General features: G+C 55.2%; 3 protein-coding genes across 6 annotated transcripts in view; all 3 read left to right on the top strand.

Annotated features, from left to right (window-relative positions):
• The first annotated feature begins 619 nt into the window (after positions 1–619).
• EDC4 (enhancer of mRNA decapping 4) lies at positions 620–11,546 on the top strand. Of its 2 annotated transcripts, none has more exons than XM_038538549.1 (29): positions 620–856; positions 3,181–3,337; positions 3,669–3,780; positions 4,079–4,178; positions 4,431–4,620; positions 4,722–4,869; positions 4,955–5,059; positions 5,338–5,447; positions 5,537–5,620; positions 5,709–5,804; positions 5,895–5,997; positions 6,116–6,296; positions 6,375–6,447; positions 6,554–6,645; positions 6,726–6,913; positions 7,007–7,122; positions 7,214–7,367; positions 7,666–8,099; positions 8,182–8,286; positions 8,369–8,521; positions 8,611–8,647; positions 8,783–8,960; positions 9,072–9,227; positions 9,318–9,433; positions 9,532–9,697; positions 9,785–9,971; positions 10,064–10,283; positions 10,620–10,783; positions 11,014–11,546. In XM_038538549.1, exons 1-29 carry the CDS (start codon positions 772–774, stop codon positions 11,204–11,206), a joined length of 4,203 nt encoding a protein of 1,400 aa, XP_038394477.1. In that variant the 5' UTR covers positions 620–771; the 3' UTR covers positions 11,207–11,546. The 2 variants fall into 2 exon arrangements, with proteins under 2 accessions (XP_038394477.1, XP_038394478.1); XM_038538550.1 differs by lacking the exon at positions 620–856 and adding an exon at positions 952–1,088 and having other exon boundaries at positions 6,714–6,913.
• A 150-nt stretch (positions 11,547–11,696) lies between these two features.
• Positions 11,697–16,062, top strand: NRN1L (neuritin 1 like). 2 transcript variants are annotated; one of them, XM_038538572.1, is made up of 3 exons: positions 11,697–12,021; positions 12,799–12,907; positions 13,039–16,062. In XM_038538572.1, the coding sequence occupies exons 1-3, from the start codon at positions 11,739–11,741 to the stop codon at positions 13,322–13,324; spliced, it is 678 nt and encodes a 225-aa protein (XP_038394500.1). In that variant the 5' UTR covers positions 11,697–11,738; the 3' UTR covers positions 13,325–16,062. The 2 variants fall into 2 exon arrangements, with proteins under 2 accessions (XP_038394500.1, XP_038394499.1); XM_038538571.1 differs by having other exon boundaries at positions 12,796–12,907.
• Positions 16,063–17,479: 1,417 nt separating this feature from the next.
• Positions 17,480–18,439, top strand: part of PSKH1 (protein serine kinase H1) — a 28,681-nt gene continuing 27,721 nt past the window's right edge. For both annotated transcript variants that reach the window (XM_038538544.1, XM_038538546.1), the window contains exon 1: positions 17,480–17,622. The gene's annotated coding sequence lies outside the window, so the exon portion shown is untranslated. The remainder of the gene's footprint in view (positions 17,623–18,439) is intronic.

Raw genomic sequence — 18,439 nt, 5'->3', positions numbered from 1 at the left:
TAGGAGGCTGGGGGTGGGGAGTGGGGGTTGGGAGAGAGGTGGATGCCTGATGCCTCTTAAACCACCCTGTGTAAAATCTGCAATACAGCTTCTTCCATGTACCTGTGCCTGAAATTTCTGCAATAAAGAGGTGTTTGTAAACTCTGGTTTCTTTATTCCTGCCTGAGGGTGTCAAGCCTGGGTGGGTAAAGGATGCTGGGGGACATTAACAATGTGACGTTCTGGTCTGACAAGCTCCCCTAGCAATTCCTGGGCTTAAGATTCCCCTGAGGCCTGGGTTGCCCTACCGTATTTCCCCAAGGGGAAACTAGGCTCCTACCAATTTAGCTTTCTCCTTGGGAGGGTCTTAAGGAGTTGATCCAGTTCCAGGCCTATCATGTTTCCGTGTTCTGGGAATGAACACAGGCTGGACAGGATGTCCTGAGCTGAATAGGGTTTTCGGCGGTCCTATACGCGCCCAATTGCCCTGAGGAACGCCCACTGACCTAGGGGTCCCGGAGGGGCGAAGCTTCCGCCCCCAGCCCGGAACCTTTCTTCTCCGTACTGCTTAGGTTCCGGGAGCCGGAGCTCCGGCGGGCCGGAAGTGGAGGCGGTTGGTGGGGCTGGTGGGGTACAGGGACGCGGCGCGGGCGGCGGTTTGCGGGCAGCGGGCGGGCCGAATCTAGCGACCCGTGTCCTGCCGTCTGGTCCCGGCAGGGCTGTGCGCGGCTGCACTGTGCGCGGCGGCGGCGAAACGAACGCGGCGCGGGAGAGGCGCCCGCGGCTGGGCCCATGGCCTCCTCCTGCGCGAGCATCGACATCGAGGACGCCACGCAGCACCTGCGGGACATCCTCAAGCTGGACCGGCCCGCGGGGGGTGAGCCGGGACAGCGGGGGTGGGCCTTCGGCGAGCGGGCCTTAGGGCGGCGCGGGCCTGGGCCGTCCTCAGTGTCCGCAGGTCCCTCAGGACCCGTGCCGCATCTTCCTGGCTGGTGAGGCAAGACGAGGGTTGGAGCCGTAAATTCCTGAGCGTGCCCCGCAAGGGTGCAGATCCCTTCCTATCCCGGGGCCGGGCCGTTCTGCCTCGCCCTTCAGCGTCTCTGCTGAAGGTGAGGTTCCTTCTCTGAATCCGCAGGGCCCCCTTGGTGTCCTGGCCCCAAGGTAGAAGCGTTCCTAGGGCTCGATCCGTATCATGGTGCCATGTAGTTCAGAGGCCTGATCAGGGCTCTGTATGCTAGTTTTGGGTCTAGACCTAAGCATTTTGCTGAGGAACCACTGGTCACCCTCTGCAACTTGCCCTTCACTCTGGAATAGACTCCAGGCCTGCTGTTCTAAAACTGATTCTTAGGAGACAGGTGACCAGCCCCAGGATGTGTCCTTTCTGAGATTAAAGCAAATCACAGATTGCATGGCCCTGATTGGATTAGGCTACAAACATCTGCAAGCCCTAGTTTATTTCCATTCATTTAAACTTGACTTGCAGTGATAACCTCAGAGTTGCTCCTACCCTTAAAGAGCTCCCAGGACTTAGAGAACTAATGCTGTTGTCATTGGGGGTGGGGGGGGGGCGTATTTTGGTACTGTGATGAAGACAGGGTAGGAGGTTAGGGCTGGATAGTGCCTGAGAACAGATCTGAGAAGACAGTGTTTAGGCTAGGTGTTAATAGTATGATATGACCAGGTGATTCAGTGTCAGGAATGGCATTCTACAAAGAAGAAATAGCATGTATGAAAGCACTGCCAAAGTTTCCTGGTAGGTTAGGGACCTGTGAAAAGCAGTGGTTGAAAGACTGGCTGGTGATGGTGGTGTGGGGTGTGCAGGGGCCACAGCTGAGAATTGGTGTTTCTTCAGACTCTGTTCTTAAACTTGCTGGGAGGCCCAAACTGGCTGCTTTTAGAAGCAGGCATTGGTGCTCACACTGGGTGGGTTTAGCTACCCCTGGTCCCCTTAGGAAAATCCATCTGCTGCGTGAAACCACTAAGTACTTTGCCCCAAACCTGGAGTGTGTGCTCGGTTTACTCGTGAGCTTGGTTGGCTTGGACCGCTCATGGTCATCAGCACTGGGCAGACTAGACTGCACAAAGATTTGGTAGAGGCTGGCATGGCCAATATTTTGCAGCTTGTTTCTTTGTCCTTATGGTAGCCTACCTTGGAAGGAGAGTGGCCAGCTTACTCCTGAGCAGCTAAAGTGGCTCTGATCCAAGTGAAGTGGCTTGGAGGCTTTCCACTTAATATCTTACGTATTGATTGGTATTTAATTGCCCCATTTACCAATTAGCTCTTGCTTGTCTCCTCTGGAGGCACTGGAGGACCATGTTAGATGCCAGTGTGGGGGCCTAGTCTCCTTGTCATCTGGGAGTTTTAGGGTGGTATCTGAGCCTATAAGGGTGCTTGAAATAGCCAGTGGCAAACAACTGAAATCCTTTCTTTCCTGACTACACACCCTATCCTAGAGTTGCTCTCCACTTTGTCCAACCCCTTTGTGTCCATTCCTTCTGAGTTTACCTGCCCAAGGTGGCTTCTTCTGAACCATTTCTTTGAGGGGCAGGTTTCTTTCTTTCTTATTCCCACATCTTATCAGTGTTCTTTCATGCCTTAGAAGCCCATCTTCCTTTCTATATCATCTACCACTATCTTGGTCTAGGTTCTTAAATTATATCCTACATGCTGCTTTAGAGCAGTCATTCTTTTGGCCATAGCAGACCATGTCACCTTTCCATTTAAAACTCTGTGTGGCTCTCTGCGCTACAGGGAAAATTTAAGCACCTAAGCTTCATATCTGAGACCTCTATGGCTTGTCTTCCCTCCATCTTTCCTATACTTGTGTGTGCCAGCCTTACTGGCTCTGATGTACCTCCTTTATGAAGTCTGTCCTGACCCTTTCCATGCCTTCTCTTGAGTACAGAGTCCCTTTGTACTGACCCAGGCCTAAATATTAATTGGCTGCATGGGATTCTTGATGGCTTTACTCCTCCCTCAGGCAGAAGAGCCACATGCATGTCTTTGGTCCTGGCAGGCATTGGGATAACTATCAGTATTGATGGAACAAAAGATGAACCAAGAGTCCTCCTCCCCTCAGACATGGCTCCCTCAGTTGAATGTTCCCAGAGCACCTCATGGCTTTTGAATGAAGTTCGGCAAGAGGAAAGGCCAATGGGCAGGTGGAACAGCCTCATCAGAGTAGACCTTTCTATCCCCAGGTCCCAGTGCAGAGAGCCAGCGGTCATCTAATGCCTACAATGGGGATCTCAATGGGCTTCTTGTCCCAGACCCCCTCTGCTCAGGTGATGGTACTTCAACAAACAAGCCTGGTCTCCGGGCCATGCCACCTATTAACCTTCAGGAAAAGCAGGTCATGTGAGTGTCTGGGAAATGGCAATGATGGTATTGGGGTCTTTGGGGTGGTGCACTTAATCACATATTTGTGTTAGGATGAGGCTCAAGGACAAGCTCAAGAGCTTGGCCTGGATCCAAAGTTTGGGCTTCCATTTTAGAGTGGAAATAGGCCCATTACCAAGGAGGAAGGTGAGGAAAGGGAGCTGTGGGTGTGGGGACCAGTGGACCAGGCAGAGCTGAGCATCTGGGACTTGACATCTTCACCAGAGTAGTTGTGTTCTCTTCCCCTCTCAACCCTGCCCATTGAGACTTTTCGGGGACTAGGAGTCAAGCTTGTGCACCCCTCCCCCAGCTGCCTCACAGGAGATGACAGCTCTACATGCATCGGGATTTTGGCCAAGGAGGTGGAGATTGTGGCCAGCAGTGACTCTAGCATCTCAAGCAAAGCACGGGGCAGCAACAAGGTGGGCACCACGATTTTGGGGCATACATGGTAGATGTGGGCACATTCAGCCTCTCCCTCCCCTATTCCATGCTGCCAGTTACTATGAGGACCACCTTGACAGGTAGTGTGCCTCAGTCTCAGGAAGCCAGGGTTAGCTGCCAAATCTCTATGGGAATCTGGCCCCAAGAGTTGTGAATGGGTAGCTGGGCTTACACATGTGGCCTTTCCTGTCCCCAGAGATACTGAGGACCAACTGGGCTTGGGCAAAGCTACCCTAGCCCTCAGCTTCTACAGCCTTCTTTACTCTTTTTTCTCAGGTGAAAATCCAGCCTGTGGCCAAGTATGACTGGGAGCAGAAATACTACTATGGCAACCTGATTGCTGTGTCCAACTCCTTTTTGGCCTATGCCATTCGGGGTGAGTAGGGGCAAGAGAGAGGGAGGTTTTCTGCTAGAAACTCCAGAAATGCAGATCCAGTGTCGGGCTACTCAGCCCACTCAGCCTGTAGGGTACAATAGAAGGCTTGTCTCTGCTGCCCCCATCTCTAATAGGCCTTGGGGAGCTGCGTGGGAAAGCTGAGCTTGCGAATGGTAGTGGCAAGGGCAAGGCTTCTTTGTTGGTGCCTGGGCCTGGATGCTTCCTTATGGTCTACTGCTTTTCTGATTTCAGCTGCCAACAATGGCTCGGCGATGGTGCGGGTAATCAGTGTCAGCACTTCAGAGCGGACCCTGCTCAAGGGCTTCACAGGCAGTGTGGCTGATCTGGCCTTTGCACACCTCAATTCCTCACAGCTGGCCTGCCTGGATGAGGCGGGCAACCTGTTTGTGTGGCGCTTGGCTCTGGTTAATGGCAAAATTCAGTATCCTTTCCCTGGGGTGGGATGGGGGACTGAAGAAAGGTGGGTGGGGCTACTAGACAGATCTCATCATCCACCTGTTTAGCCCTTAACACCGCGCTCAGAGAAGAGATCTTGGTCCATATCCAGCAGCCAGAGGGCACGCCACTGAACCACTTCCGCAGGATCATCTGGTGCCCCTTCATCCCTGAGGAGAATGAGGACTGCTGTGAGGAGGGCAGCCCAACAGTGGCCTTGTTGCATGAGGATCGGGTGAGGGAACCGGTATAGGAGGAGAAAAGGGGACAGAGCAGCCATGCGGTGGGCATGGACTGAACACTCACTCTGTACCCTCCAGGCTGAGGTGTGGGATCTGGACATGCTCCGCTCCAACCACAGCACTTGGCCTGTGCGTGTCAGCCAAATCAAGCAAGGCTTCATCGTGGTGAAAGGCCACAGCACTGTAAGCCTCCTCCCTGCCTTCCCTTCTTTGTGTTCCTCCTCTCTTCTCTGCAGCTTTACTGGCACTCTGCCCAAGTGACCCTTACCTGCGGAGTGCACACCTAATATGGCTGGACCCTGGGGGTCTGGTCTTCTGTACAGCCCCCCTACTTAGTGAGTCTTTGATACAGACGTCCACATCTACTGTGGCCCAGCTCAGCTTGCTACCATCCTCACCTGAGGAGGGCTTGCTCCCACCACTAGTCAGGTGGCAAAGCAAGGCTCTTTGGGTTCTTACAGTGCCTAAGTGAAGGGGCCCTCTCACCTGATGGGACTGTCCTGGCTACTGCAAGCCATGATGGCTTTGTCAAGTTTTGGCAGATCTACATTGAGGGGCAGGATGAGCCAAGGTAAGGCAGGGCCTGAGGGACTGAGACACCCCCTTCCCTAAGACAAGGACCAGATCATTCACCCAGGCACCTCATCTGCCTCCTTGCAGGTGTCTGCATGAATGGAAGCCTCATGATGGGCGGTCCCTTTCCTGCCTCCTGTTCTGTGATAACCACAAGAAACAGGATCCTGAGTGAGTGAGTGGGCAGGCAGGTGGGTGGTGGGCTGGACCTTGGTTCTGTAGTAGGGGGCCCAGCCAGCTATTCAGTGCCTCTCTGCAGAGTCCCTTTCTGGAGGTTCCTTATTACTGGCGCTGACCAGAATCGGGAACTGAAGATGTGGTGCACAGTGTCCTGGACCTGCCTGCAGACCATTCGGTAGGTAGAGGCTGCGCAGGAGCAGCCAGCTTATAGCTGTGGGTTCTTTCCACCCTTTGTCTCATTAATCCCGCCTCCCCGGCCCCACAGGTTCTCCCCAGATATCTTCAGCTCAGTGAGTGTGCCCCCCAGCCTCAAGGTTTGCCTGGACCTCTCGGCAGAATACCTTATTCTCAGTGATGTGCAACGGAAGGTAGGCTCTAGTGGGGCACCCCAGGCAGAGCTGGTATTGTCAGGGAGGCAGGGGTGTTGGGCACCCTCCACAGCACTCGTGGCCTCTGAGCCCAGCTATGAGTGCACTATCTGTGCAGGTTCTCTACGTGATGGAGCTGCTGCAGAACCAGGAGGAGGGCCGTGCCTGCTTCAGCTCCATCTCTGAGTTCCTGCTCACCCATCCTGTGCTGAGCTTCGGTATCCAGGTTGTGAGTCGCTGCCGGCTGCGGCACACTGAGGTGCTGCCTGCCGAGGAGGAGAATGACAGCCTAGGGGCTGGTGAGTTGCTCTCAGGGTATGTAGGGAAACGTGGAGGTATGGAGGGCCAGGGCTTAGTCGCTCACACTGTCTTTGTAGATGGGACCCACGGAGCTGGTGCCATGGAGTCTGCAGCTGGTGTGCTCATCAAACTCTTTTGTGTACATACTAAGTGAGTATGTTGGGGAGTCTGACCTGTGCCTTGTCTGTACTGCTCCCCGCCCACTAATACTGGCCTCCATGAGCTCTCTCTTATTCTCAGCCTTCTCTGCCTATAGGGCTTTGCAGGATGTGCAGATCCGTTTCCAGCCACAGTCGAACCCTGATGTGGTGGCCCCGCTCCCCACCCACACCACCCATGAGGACTTTGGTGAGTGTCGTGTAAGAGAGAGAGGCAGGTTAGACTGACCGGGGTCAGAGATCTGACTCAAGTGGCAGCTTTCCCCACAGCATTTGGAGAGTCTCGGCCTGAACTGGGCTCTGAGGGCCTGGGGTCAGCTCCCCAGGGCTCCCAGCCTGACCTCCGACGCATTGTGGAGTTGCCTGCACCTGCTGACTTCCTCAGTCTGAGCAATGAGACCAAGCCCAAGCTGATGACACCTGACGCCTTCATGACACCTAGCACCTCCCTGCAGCAGGTGTGCTGGGAGAGGAGTGTGGGGCTGAGGGCAGGGGGTACCCAGGAATGCTCCACCGGCAGGCCACAGCCCTGATCCCCTGCGTCTCCCCAGATCGCTGCTTCCCCCAGCAGCAGCAGTAGCAGCTCCAGCTCCAGCTCCAGCTCCTCCTCTCTCACAGCCGTGTCTGCCATGAGCAGTACCTCAGCTGTGGACCCCTCCTTGCCCAGGTGAAGTGAGGGTCAGAGTTGGGGGATGGCAGGGGCTGGTGCCAGGTGATGCTGGGCTCTGGCTGTTATACCTCAGCCTTCCTGTCACCAGGCCGCCTGAGGAGCTGACCTTGAGCCCCAAGCTGCAGCTGGATGGTAGTCTGACAATGAGCGGCAGTAGCAGCCTACAAGCAAGCCCACGCAGCCTATTGCCCAGCCTACTTCCAGGTCCAGCTGACAAACTGACTCCCAAAGTACCTGGGCAGGTGTGTGTGTGGGTGTGTATGAAGTGTAGGGTGGCAGGTATGTGATAGTGGGAAGCTTGGTGGCAGTTTCCTCTCAGAGCACGTGAAGTCTTTCCATGAGGTGGTCCCAGCCTCCCCTGTTCCCTGGAGGGCAGCTTCTCAGCCTGGGTCCATCCCCGCCTCCTATCCTCCTGGTTTGTGGGATTTTTGACCTGGATCCCCCTTCTCCACTGACCCATCTCTACAGACATCAGGCCTCATCTCTATCTCTCCCATCCCCACATCCCATGACCTAAGTCCCATCTTTGCTCCACCCCAGGTACCTACTGCTGCCTCTGCATTATCACTGGAGCTGCAAGAAGTGGAGCCCCTGGGGCTACCCCAGGCTTCTCCTAGCCGTACCCGTTCCCCTGATGTTATATCCTCAGCTTCCACTGCCCTGTCCCAGGACATCCCTGAGATTGCATCTGAGGCCCTGTCCCGTGGTTTTGTCTCCTCTGCCCCTGAGGGCCTTGAACCAGACAGTATGGCCTCAGCTGCCTCAGCACTACACCTGCTGTCCCCACGGCCCCGGCCAGGGCCCGAACTTGGCTCCCAGCTTGGCCTGGATGGAGGCCCTGGGGATGGGGATCGGCATAGTACCCCTTCCCTTTTGGAGGCAGCATTGACCCAGGAGGCCACAGCCCCTGACAATCAGGTCTGGCCTACGGCACCAGACATTACTCGTGAGACCTGCAGCAGCCTGGCGGAGAGGTGAGGAACCTGGGTGGGGAAAGTGTGCTGGTGGTGGGGGTTTCAGATAGAGTCACTGCTGTTGAGTTGACCTGTCCTTCAGTCCCAGGAACGGTCTCCAGGAGAAGCACAAGAGCCTGGCCTTCCACCGACCACCTTATCATCTGCTGCAGCAACATGACAGCCAGGATGCCAGTGCTGAGCAAAGGTAGGTGCCACCCTCCACTGTTCTCGTGAGGGAGGGCCAGCCAGTGGGTAGGTATTGATCTTTGTCCCTTCCCTTCCTACAGTGACCATGATGATGAGGTGGCTAGCCTTGCCTCTGCTGCAGGGGGCTTTGGCACCAAAGTTCCCACTCCCCGGCTACCGGCCAAGGACTGGAAGACCAAGGGTTCTCCTCGAGCCTCACCCAAGCTTAAGAGAAAGGGCAAGAAAGATGACGGGTAGGGGGTAGGGTCCTGTGGCCAGGGAGAGGGGTGGTCCCCAGGCTACCCCAGCTGACATGGCCTGAAGTGCTGCTTGTCCATGGCAGGGATTCGGCCGTGGGGTCCCGGCTCATGGAGCACCAGGTTAGTGAAGTAACCGCCTTTCTGATTCTGGGGCTCCTCCCTGTGAGGATGGGGAAGAGTGCGGAGCCATTCCCTGGTCTGGCGTGTTGGCGATGTCTGAGGTAGATGTCACCTGACTGTTGGTGCTCTTGGCAGGGGCCAGAACCTCCTGAGGACTGGCTAGCACTGATTTGGCAACAGCAGCGCGAGCTGGCGGAGCTGCGTCACAGCCAGGAGGAGTTGCTGCAGCGTCTTTGCACCCAGCTCGAAGGCCTGCAGAGCACTGTCACAGGCCACGTAGAACGCGCTCTAGAGTCACGGCACGAGCAGGAGCGTATCCTTAGAGGTCATGGCCTGGTGTGGCATAGGGGCAGGGACAGCAGCGTTCGAAGCCCAGGAAGGGCTGTGGGACCTGCCCCAGGTCTTTTCCTTAGCTTCAGTGCAGAGCGGCGGCTGGAGCGGGCACTAGCTGAGGGGCAGCAACGGGGTGGGCAGCTGCAGGAGCAGCTGACGCAACAGCTGTCCCAGGCGCTGTCTTCGGCCATAGCTGGGCGGCTAGAGCGCAGCATACGGGATGAGATCAAGAAGACGGTGCCTCCATGTGAGTTTTGTATGGAGACTTCTGGGTGGGCCAGCCTGTCTGTCAGGCTGCCTCTCGTGACTCCACCTGTTCCTCCTTGTCCTGCCCCAGGTGTCTCCAGGAGTCTGGAGCCAGTGGCAGGCCAGCTGAGCAACTCAGTGGCCACCAAGCTCACAGCCGTGGAGGGTAGCATGAAAGAGAATATCTCCAAACTGCTCAAGTCCAAGGTTCTGTAGGGCCCAAGATGAGGGAGGTTAGTGGTTGGTGGGCCTGGTCATGCCAGCTTGGGCTTAGCCTTTCAACTCAGCCCTCCCTCTACCCCCAGAACTTGACAGATGCCATTGCCCGAGCAGCTGCAGACACATTACAGGGGCCAATGCAGGCTGCCTACCGTGAAGCCTTCCAGAGTGTGGTGCTGCCAGCCTTTGAGAAGAGCTGCCAGGCCATGTTTCAGCAGATCAATGATAGCTTCCGACTGGGCACGCAAGAATGTGAGTGGAGTTATATGCCTCAAGGTGCGAGAGGCTGTCCCCCTGTCCCCTACCATCCCTCTCATAGCTCCTGTGGTCACTTCTCAGACTTGCAGCAGCTAGAGAGTCACATGAAGAGCCGGAAGGCACGAGAACAGGAGGCACGGGAGCCTGTGTTGGCCCAGCTGCGGGGCCTGGTCAGCACACTGCAGGGTGCCACTGAGCAGATGGCAGCCACTGTGTCCAGCAGCGTTCGAGCTGAGGTGCAGCACCAGCTGCACGTGGCTGTGGGCAGGTGTGTGGGCAGGGTATTGGGCAAGGTGCTGGGTTTGGAAAGCGCCAGACCAGATTTCTTGTCTACTTCATTTCTCTCACTTCCCTTTGCAGCCTGCAGGAGTCAATTTTAGCGCAGGTACAGCGCATTGTTAAGGGTGAAGTGAGTGTAGCACTCAAGGAGCAACAGGCTGCCGTCACGTCTAGCATCATGCAGGCCATGCGTTCAGCCGCTGGCACACCTGTCCCTGCTGCCCACCTCGACTGCCAGGCCCAGCAAGCCCATATCCTGCAGCTGCTGCAGCAGGGCCACCTCAATCAGGCCTTCCAGCAGGTACGCCAGCCATTAGGTCCAGGTAAGGGGCAGGTGTCCCCTGACAGGGCCCACACACCATACTCTACCTTACTCCAGCCCCAGTAGACTGTTTTGATTCTCTTTGGCTTCCCCTCTGCCTGGACCCTAGACCCATTTCTTTCTACCTCCACATACCTTGCTTCATGACCACCCTTCTAGAGTAACAACGCAGCTCTGTGTTACTGCCTCTAGGCCCCTGAGCATCCCCCTCTGGAGCTCCCAGTACCCTACTCTGGTCATCCTCATCCCAGCCACACAGCCAGACAAGCAGGTATTCCTTTCTGACATTAGCTCTAAACACTGTTCTCTCTCTAGGCCCTGACTGCTGCTGACCTGAACCTGGTGCTGTATGTGTGTGAAACTGTGGACCCAGGGCAGGTTTTTGGGCAGCCACCCTGCCCACTCTCCCAGCCTGTGCTCCTTTCCCTCATCCAGCAGCTGGCCTCTGACCTTGGTACTCGAACTGACCTCAAGCTCAGGTGAGTGGACTCAGGGATCAGGAGACAGCCTGGGTGAAGGTGAGGAACAGTTCAAAGCAGACTCCTGCTTGACCCTGCTTCCTGATTTTCTCCACCCATCCCCTTTTTCCCCTCCCATCTCAGGCTTTAAGCCCCCTCCCCCTTGTCTGCAGCCCCTTGGGCCTCATTGCCACCAGGGGGCGCTTCCATCTGCTGGAGCCCACCTGTATCCCATCCCTTTCTTCCACCAGTTACTTGGAAGAGGCTGTGATGCACCTGGACCACAGTGACCCCATCACTCGGGACCACATGGGCTCCGTCATGGCCCAGGTGCGCCAGAAGCTCTTCCAGTTCCTGCAGGCTGAGCCACACAACTCACTTGGCAAAGTGGCCCGGCGTCTCAGCCTCATGCTGCACGGCCTCGTAACCCCTAGCCTCCCTTAGCTAAGCCTGCCTTGCCCAGGGGTGGGGAGGCACTGAAGGCCAGCAGACAGGCCTAGGCCAAAGCAGGGTCATGTCTATTCTTTTACCTGCTCAGGCTCCCACCTCTGAGGCGTGTGAGGGGAGAGCACGGCTGTGGTCTATAGGTTGTGGTAGCCAGCAGGTTCAGGCTGGGCCCAGGGTGGGCATTGTGCCTTCTTGGGTTCTTCTGTGCCTGGAGCATGACCCCTGAGATCGTGACACCACTGGAGTTGAATTTTCCATGTTCCTTTTTACCTCCAATTTGGATCTTTTTGTTTTTGAAAAATATTGAGAAATTCAATTAAATGCTTTTGGAATAAAATGGAGTATGTGTGTGCTTTTGGGGTGACTTTGATAAGGGCCTCTGATCTCTCTCTCCTCTTTTTCCTGTGTGGAGCTCTGTCCAGGCTAACCCAGGTGCCTGAACACCCACCCTCATCTGCACAGCCGCCTTCCCAGATTCCCGCTCCACCTCTGAGACAGGGGCCCTAGGGTCAGCTCTGCAACTGCCCGGATGCCCAGCTCTTCTCTCTGGGGTCCCTCCCCTCCTCCTCTCTGGGTACTGGGGCGGGGCCACCAGCTGGCTTTGGGCCCCGCCCCCGGCTCCCATCCAATCACAATCCTTTCTTACGGGGGCTGGGCCGAAGGGCTGCGCTTCCAAGCTGCTAGCTCCAGCACTAGGCTCCCAGCAGGGGATGATGCGGGGATGATGCGCAGATACTGCTCCTGTCACCACCGCCAGCCACTGCCCCGACCTTCTGCCGTGCTGGGGCTGTTGCTGCTGTTGCTACCACTCGGTGAGTGTGGGAGTGCTGGACCCAGCTTAACGGCTGGGCAGCACACTCCCAGTCTAGGTATAGGGCATGTGAGAGCTGAGGTACAGCCTTCCTGAGCCCTGGGAACCAGGCTGGAGAGGAGGTGTGACGGCTCCGGGGAGGGGATAATGAGTGCCAGTGGTTTCAGGATGCAAAATGGGCATGAGCTGACACCTAGTCACCAGGGAAGGACCCTAAAATTCCACATTGCCCATTCCGGCAAAGGGAGACTTAGGCTCTCATGGGACCCCCAGACTACCGTGGAACCCCTGAGGCCCTCTCTTTGAGTCTGATCTGGATCCTGACGCTGCCTGTCCTGCTCTACTGACTGAGAATACCTGTCTTTGGGAATGGTGTGGGATGGCCTAGCGAAGCTTGTCCAGCCTCCAGGATAGCTCAGGGAGCCTGTAGCCCTGGACCCTGCCCCTTTTCTCTATGTCCTGACTCCTTCACCTGGACCATCCTCACCTGACCTGTGGTCCTAGAAACTTAGAGGAAGAGCCAACCCCTTGGGATGGGACACTCCCCCCTCCACATATCCTGTCCAGGTTGCGTCTAGAGGGGAGTCAATGCAGGTGGATCCCTAGATGTGCCCCTTAGTTCCCTTGGGTACCTCTGTTTCACGCTGAGTCACGTCCCCAGAGCACACTCAGGTAAACAAGGCTCTGGGGGCTTGACTGTGAAGTGGAGGCGGGGTGGATCATCCTATCAACTATTCTCCACCCCCACCCCTGGTCCTTGGATCTCCCCTGGCAGCAGCTGCACCAGGCACAGGGGGCTGTGACACCATATACCAGGGCTTCGCCGAGTGTCTCATCCGCTTGGGGGACAGCATGGGCCTTGGAGGCGAGCTGGAAACTGTCTGCAGGTAAGGGCAGATGTGAAGACAGCCGCCTAACTGCTGATCCCTCCCACCACCCTTGAGGCCTGAACCTTTTCCTTCCTATTACAAAAGCCTTTTTGCCCCACCTAATTACCCTAACCCTGAGCCTTTAACAGGTCTTGGAATGACTTCCACATCTGTGCCTCCCGAGTCCTTTTGCGTTGCCCAGAAGAGGCTGCCGCTGTGTGGGAGTCACTACAGCAAGAAGCTCGCCGGGCTCCACACCCAGATAACTTGCATGCTCTGTGCAGCACCCCTGTGAGTGTTAGGGAGCATGGCACAGGCCCTGAGACCAACCAGGAGACGCTGCAGGCAAGAGCAGCTGCACCCACCCCAGCCCCGACACCCCCACTGCTGGCGGCTGCTCTGGCGTTCGCCTGCCTCCTAGGCCCTCTGGCCTAGCCAGTCTGGTGAAATAGCAGCACCTGCCTCCTACCCTGCTCTGGTGGCTGCTGTCGGAGCTCTGCAGAGTGCCCTTGGCTTTCATTAAAGGTATTTATATTTGTACTAAGCTCCTTCCTTTCTTCTGGCCTGAGCGCTGCTTGGCTGGGGCAGAACCTCCAGAAGCTAATCCCCATGACTGGAAGGGCGGGGCTGTGGCCACCACAGGGGACTCCGTCTCTCTACTTACAGACACTCATTTCCAAGCGCTGGCTGTGCAGAGTTTTCCATTGTGTGTAGGTTCCAGGAGCTCTGGTGGATGCACAGCCTTCCTCTGCTCCCCTCCCCCGGGGCTGACATTTCTACCCCTGCCTGCTCCTCCTATTCTGACCCCTGTGGGCCCTGTGAGGGGGAGAAGTGTACCGCCCCCTCACCCCTCAAGCCAGTTCACCCCCATCCCCATGTTCGTTCCAGCCTCCACGTTCCTGCCAGCTCTGCTAACTACCACCTTAGCCTGCAAAACAGATTAAGCGCTCTGTCCTCTCCCTTTCTGGGGTCCTGGTCTACCTGAGGGGAGCCTCTTCCAGAAGGTGGAGAATCCCTGTTGGGGTCTATATTCAAGTCCCTGAGGTCACCTGCAGCTGCAATCCCAGAAGACTTGCTGGAAGCATGGAATGAGGGTGTGGTGTGTAAGGAGACCCTGTTCATCCTGGTGGAGAAAAGCAAGAATCTGTGTGGCAGAACCCTGAGGGAAGGAGTCCTCAGAGAGGGTGAGACCCTCTCTCAATCGGTCTTCTGCCTCCGCCTCTAGGACCTTACTCCAAGCCACCACCCCATGACTTGGGTGGTGCTCTGCTCTCACTCCCTCTGCTTTACTCTATGGGGCAGCATAAGCCAGCTCCGCCCATAGTTGATTCAGTCCCCTCCTGAGACTCCCCTCTGTCTGAGCTTGGAGCAGGATGGACATACAAGTCCTTGGCATCAGGAGAGGCTTTGGGGAAGGCATGTGACAGGGGTGATAGAGGAGGTCGGTCTGTGAGACTTGCAGGTAGTGGAAGAGAGATGGGGCTGAGTTGGAGAGGGCTTTACAAGAGAAGCCCAAGGAAATCAGTGTAGGAATCTAGAGTTTGGCAGACTAGATTTACACTAAAGCCCATGCTGGGGGGCAGGTGCCTTAAGTGACCTTTGTTTGGTAGGTGACAGGTGCCTCCAGAGACTTTCATCCTCGTGTATAGAAGCCCTACTTTATCCATTCTTCCCAAGCCCCTTCCCATTCCAGTTAGCTCAGATACTCAATCAGCTCTCTCTGCCTTACCTTTGCTCCTCTGCCTCATTCACCTGTACCTTTATCTTCACTTCTATCTCCCAACCAGTTAGTTATCCATCTCACATCACCTGAAGGAGAAAGTTCAGAAGAAAATCCCTCTCACGTCTGCTCCACTTTGACCACCAGAATTTTCCAGAAGGAAAGACCAGGCTTTTATCTCCTTGGTTCTTTGTATATTTATTATCTGTACTCAGAATGCCCTTCCCCATATCCTCCTGGTGAACTCCTGTTCTTGTTCAGTATCACCTTCCTAATCCTGACTTTGAACCTGAATCAGAAGCTTCCTACAGGTCCATACAGCTCCCCGGTTGTCTTCTGTCTCAGTACTGATAACACAGGCTTGTTACTGTCTGGGTCCGGGTCAGAATTCTGCACTGTGGACTCCGCAATGCCCCTCTGTATGTCTCTAGCACCCAACTTAGGGGTTGGGTATAAAGAGTACCCTTGCAGAAGTGTGTGGAATCAAAGACAATCTCTTAAGCCCAGCATAGGAAGTGTTAGAATTAGTAAGAGATCAGACTGGAGCATCAGTCCTCAGCATGGAGGATGTGTCATTTGGGGCAGCCCCCTTACCTGGCCTGGGCATATTTTGGGAAGGATGATGCTGGGAATCCAGACCCTGAAAGTCTTCTCAGAGCCACTCTTGGTGGGTGGCCAGGAGCAGCCTGCTTCCAGGAGCAGAGGCCCAACTGTTTTGACCAGCCTTCAGGGGGATTACCATATTCCTGCTGTGACCTACTTTACCCTGGTTTTTGCACCCTAAGTCCCTGCTCTTCCCTGGAATCTAGTGACTTGTAATGTGTGCATGGGGGTGGGGACAGATCTGCTTTCTGGCCAGGGGCTTAAGAGCTTTGTATGTTTTATCCCAGAGCTGGAGGAGAGGGGTGGGCTGATTGCCAGACTGGGCCCTGGACACATCTGCCCAGGCCAGAGCGTAATGGTGATGGTGTGTCTCACATTTACATCTCTGTAGACATGGAATACCTTATTGCTTAGGGGACAGCCTGGGGGCCATATGTCCTGAACTCAGTCCCTCTGTATCAACCTACCTCTTCATCTCAGGGCCTTGTGTTTTTTTACCAGAACCCAGACCAGCAGCTGCCAGTAGCTGGACTTAATAGATACTTGTTGGATTAATTTGCTGAGTGTCTGTAAAATTGGGGTGTTGTGTGGATTTCTAAGCCCCACCAACCCTAGAATTCCATACTGCTTTTATCCTTCACAACAACTCTGTGGGGTCAGGATTAGACTCCCATAAAACATAAGAAAAATGAGGCTTAAGGAGGGGAGATGTCTTGCCTAAGGTTACACAGCTGTGAAAGTGTCAGAACTTGGGATATGATCCCAGGTTTGTTTGACCCCAAAGTTCATGCCCTTAATCATCACACTAGACTTTTGGAAGTGATTTTTTTTTTTTTTTTTGGAGGTGGGGGAGGAGTGATTCTTAAAGGTTTGTTTTTTTTTTTTTAATAAAATCTTTTATGAAACTCTGCTACATAAAACAGACCATGATGTTTTATTGGTATTTATTTTTAGGTTTATTTATTTTTATTTATGATAGTCACACAGAGAGAGAGAGAGAGAGAGGCAGAGACACAGGCAGAGGGAGAAACAGGCTCCATGCACCGGGAGCCCAACGTGGGATTTGATCCCGGGTCTCCAGGATTGCGCCCTGTGCCAAAGGCAGGCCCCAAACCGCTGCACCACCCAGGGATCCCTTACTTTTAGGTTTAAAGCATAACATTAGCTTATACAATTTAAGACCATTTGATGTATGTAGTAAATAATATTTTAACAAATGAACAGACTGAAATGAGGTAGATGGAAGGAGGTTAACAATGCCCTTATTACCCCCAGCATCTACTTTTCCTCCCTGCAATGTGGATTTATTGTAAAGTAGTGAGATAATTTTTTTTAAGACTTTATTTATTAATTCATGAGAGAGAGGCAGAGTCAGGCAGAGGGAGGAGTAGACTCCATGCAGGGAGCCGGATGTGGGACTCCATCCCTAGACTCCAGGATCACACCCTGGGCGTAAGGGAAATGCTCAACAGCTGAGCCACCCAGGTGTCCGGAGATAATTCTGATCTTATATAGAGAAGTCTTAACGGAAACAACTTTTTTTTTTAATCTACTTGATTTGCAGTCCCAAGTTGTTATTGAAACTTAAATTCAATAACACAACAATAACAAAAATTAGGGGCACCTGGGTTGCTCAGTGAGCATCTGTCTTTGGCTCAGGTCGTGATCCCGGGGTCCTGGGATCGAGTCCTGTATCGAGCTTTCCACGAGGAGCCTGCTTCTCCCTCTGCCTGTGCCTCTGCCTCTCTGTCTCTCATGAGTGAATAAATAAAATCTTAAAAAAAAAAAAATCTTAAAAAAACCCCGTTACTCCGAAGTTAGCCCAAGACTAACTTCACTTTCACAGATCCTCAGGTTAACCATTTGCAACTCCACTGTGAGGAAGGCCAAATTTAACGTCTGAGTCCCTGAATTATTTTCATTGCAGTTTCAAAAACTGATTTGTTAATAAAATTTAAATCGATCCTTTGCAGAGTTCCAGGGGCACTTCCAGAAACCTCTGTCGAAACACACTACGTCCCCAACTTCGCACTACGGGGCGTCCGGCCGCCCTACCCAGAAATCTGACACCTTCTCCCGACCTCCCGCGCTCCCGCCCCGGGCCCAAGGCTCAGCTACTTGGAGGGTGACTTCGACTCACCCCGGAGACAGAGAAAGTCTCCGCCCCGAAGGCGTCGATGGGCAGGCCACGCTGCGAGGGCGCTGAACGCGTGGCCGGGCCCTCCGGAGTCCGCCCCGTCACCGCCCCAGGGGCGGCCTGGGTTTGTTTTGGCGTAAAGCGCGCGCTGTGATGACGTCAGGACGCTGACGCCCGAGGATGGCGGCGGCGGTGGCGGCGGCGACCCTGTCCGCAGTCTGGAGAGGGTCAGCGCAGCCGCCGAGACGCCGACGACCCCGCCGCCCGCGCGAGGTGAGGCGGCCCGGCCCAGGGCGACTGCCCGACGGGCGGGAGGGGCTGGCGACCCGCGACCATGGTCGCTTCCTGGTGCCCTGGGCCTATCCTCGCCCGGCCGGAGCCCCGTGCGCCGGGGCCTCCGGGACTGGGGCGCAGGCGAGGCGAGGGCTGCTCGGGATGCCTGGTGTTGGAGGCTGGACGGGCCTCAACCGTGATGCTGTGCCGGGGAGCCCGGCTCTGGGGCCGCGTGGGCCTGGTCGACGTGCTCAGCTTCCCTGCCTGCTGTTCAGCCAGCCGGCGTCGGGCAGGGTGAACTAAGCAGGTTGTCCTCCCTGCTTTCTCGTGCCCGCCACCTACCGCACGCCCCTCCTTTGCGACTGAACGCTAGCAGCTGTCGGGCAGCCGGTCGCTTCCGTGTTCAGGCGGGGAAAAGCAGGCTTGAGGCTGGCCGGGTTGCCTGCCCCGCAAGCCAATAGCCTTCAGCTTACGAGGGGAAGCCCAGCGCCTCACGCTCATTCCCCCTCCACGAAGCTGCTGAAGCGATCGGTCCCACCTGAAAATTTGAGTAAGTGCTTCACTGCCTGAAACGGGATCCCTGGTGCCTACAGGATGAAGTCCAAGCTTCGCAGCAAGGCGCTCAGGGCTCTTCGTAATCTGGTAGAGGCCTAACCGGAAGTTAACACCTGGGCACTTCTCCCTTCTGTTTACAGTTGGTCGTTGGGACACGTGAGCCCGCTGTGTTCAGTGTTTTAATACCCTTGTACTTTAGATACGCATTTTGTAATATTCTTTTACCCCCACCCCTAACCACCAGAATGGAAAATTTACATCT

The sequence above is a fragment of the Canis lupus genome, chromosome 5, assembly GCF_011100685.1.
Source record: "Canis lupus familiaris isolate Mischka breed German Shepherd chromosome 5, alternate assembly UU_Cfam_GSD_1.0, whole genome shotgun sequence".
NCBI lineage: Eukaryota > Metazoa > Chordata > Mammalia > Carnivora > Canidae > Canis > Canis lupus.
Note: the sequence above shows the minus strand (reverse complement) of the source record. Positions and strands in the feature narration are given on the sequence as shown.

Excerpts from the sequence above, each read along its gene's own strand:
- EDC4 (XM_038538549.1), top strand. The coding sequence starts at position 772 with ATGGCCTCCTCCTGCGCGAGCATCGACATCGAGGACGCCACGCAGCAC. Across the intron at positions 6,448-6,553 it reads CTCTTTTGTGTACATACTAA|GGCTTTGCAGGATGTGCAGA; the intron begins GTGAGTATGTTG and ends CTCTGCCTATAG. Across the intron at positions 9,972-10,063 it reads CTGCACGTGGCTGTGGGCAG|CCTGCAGGAGTCAATTTTAG; the intron begins GTGTGTGGGCAG and ends TTCCCTTTGCAG.
- NRN1L (XM_038538571.1), top strand. The coding sequence starts at position 11,739 with ATGCCCAGCTCTTCTCTCTGGGGTCCCTCCCCTCCTCCTCTCTGGGTA. Across the intron at positions 12,022-12,795 it reads GCTGCTGTTGCTACCACTCG|CAGCTGCACCAGGCACAGGG; the intron begins GTGAGTGTGGGA and ends CTCCCCTGGCAG. Across the intron at positions 12,908-13,038 it reads GAGCTGGAAACTGTCTGCAG|GTCTTGGAATGACTTCCACA; the intron begins GTAAGGGCAGAT and ends AGCCTTTAACAG.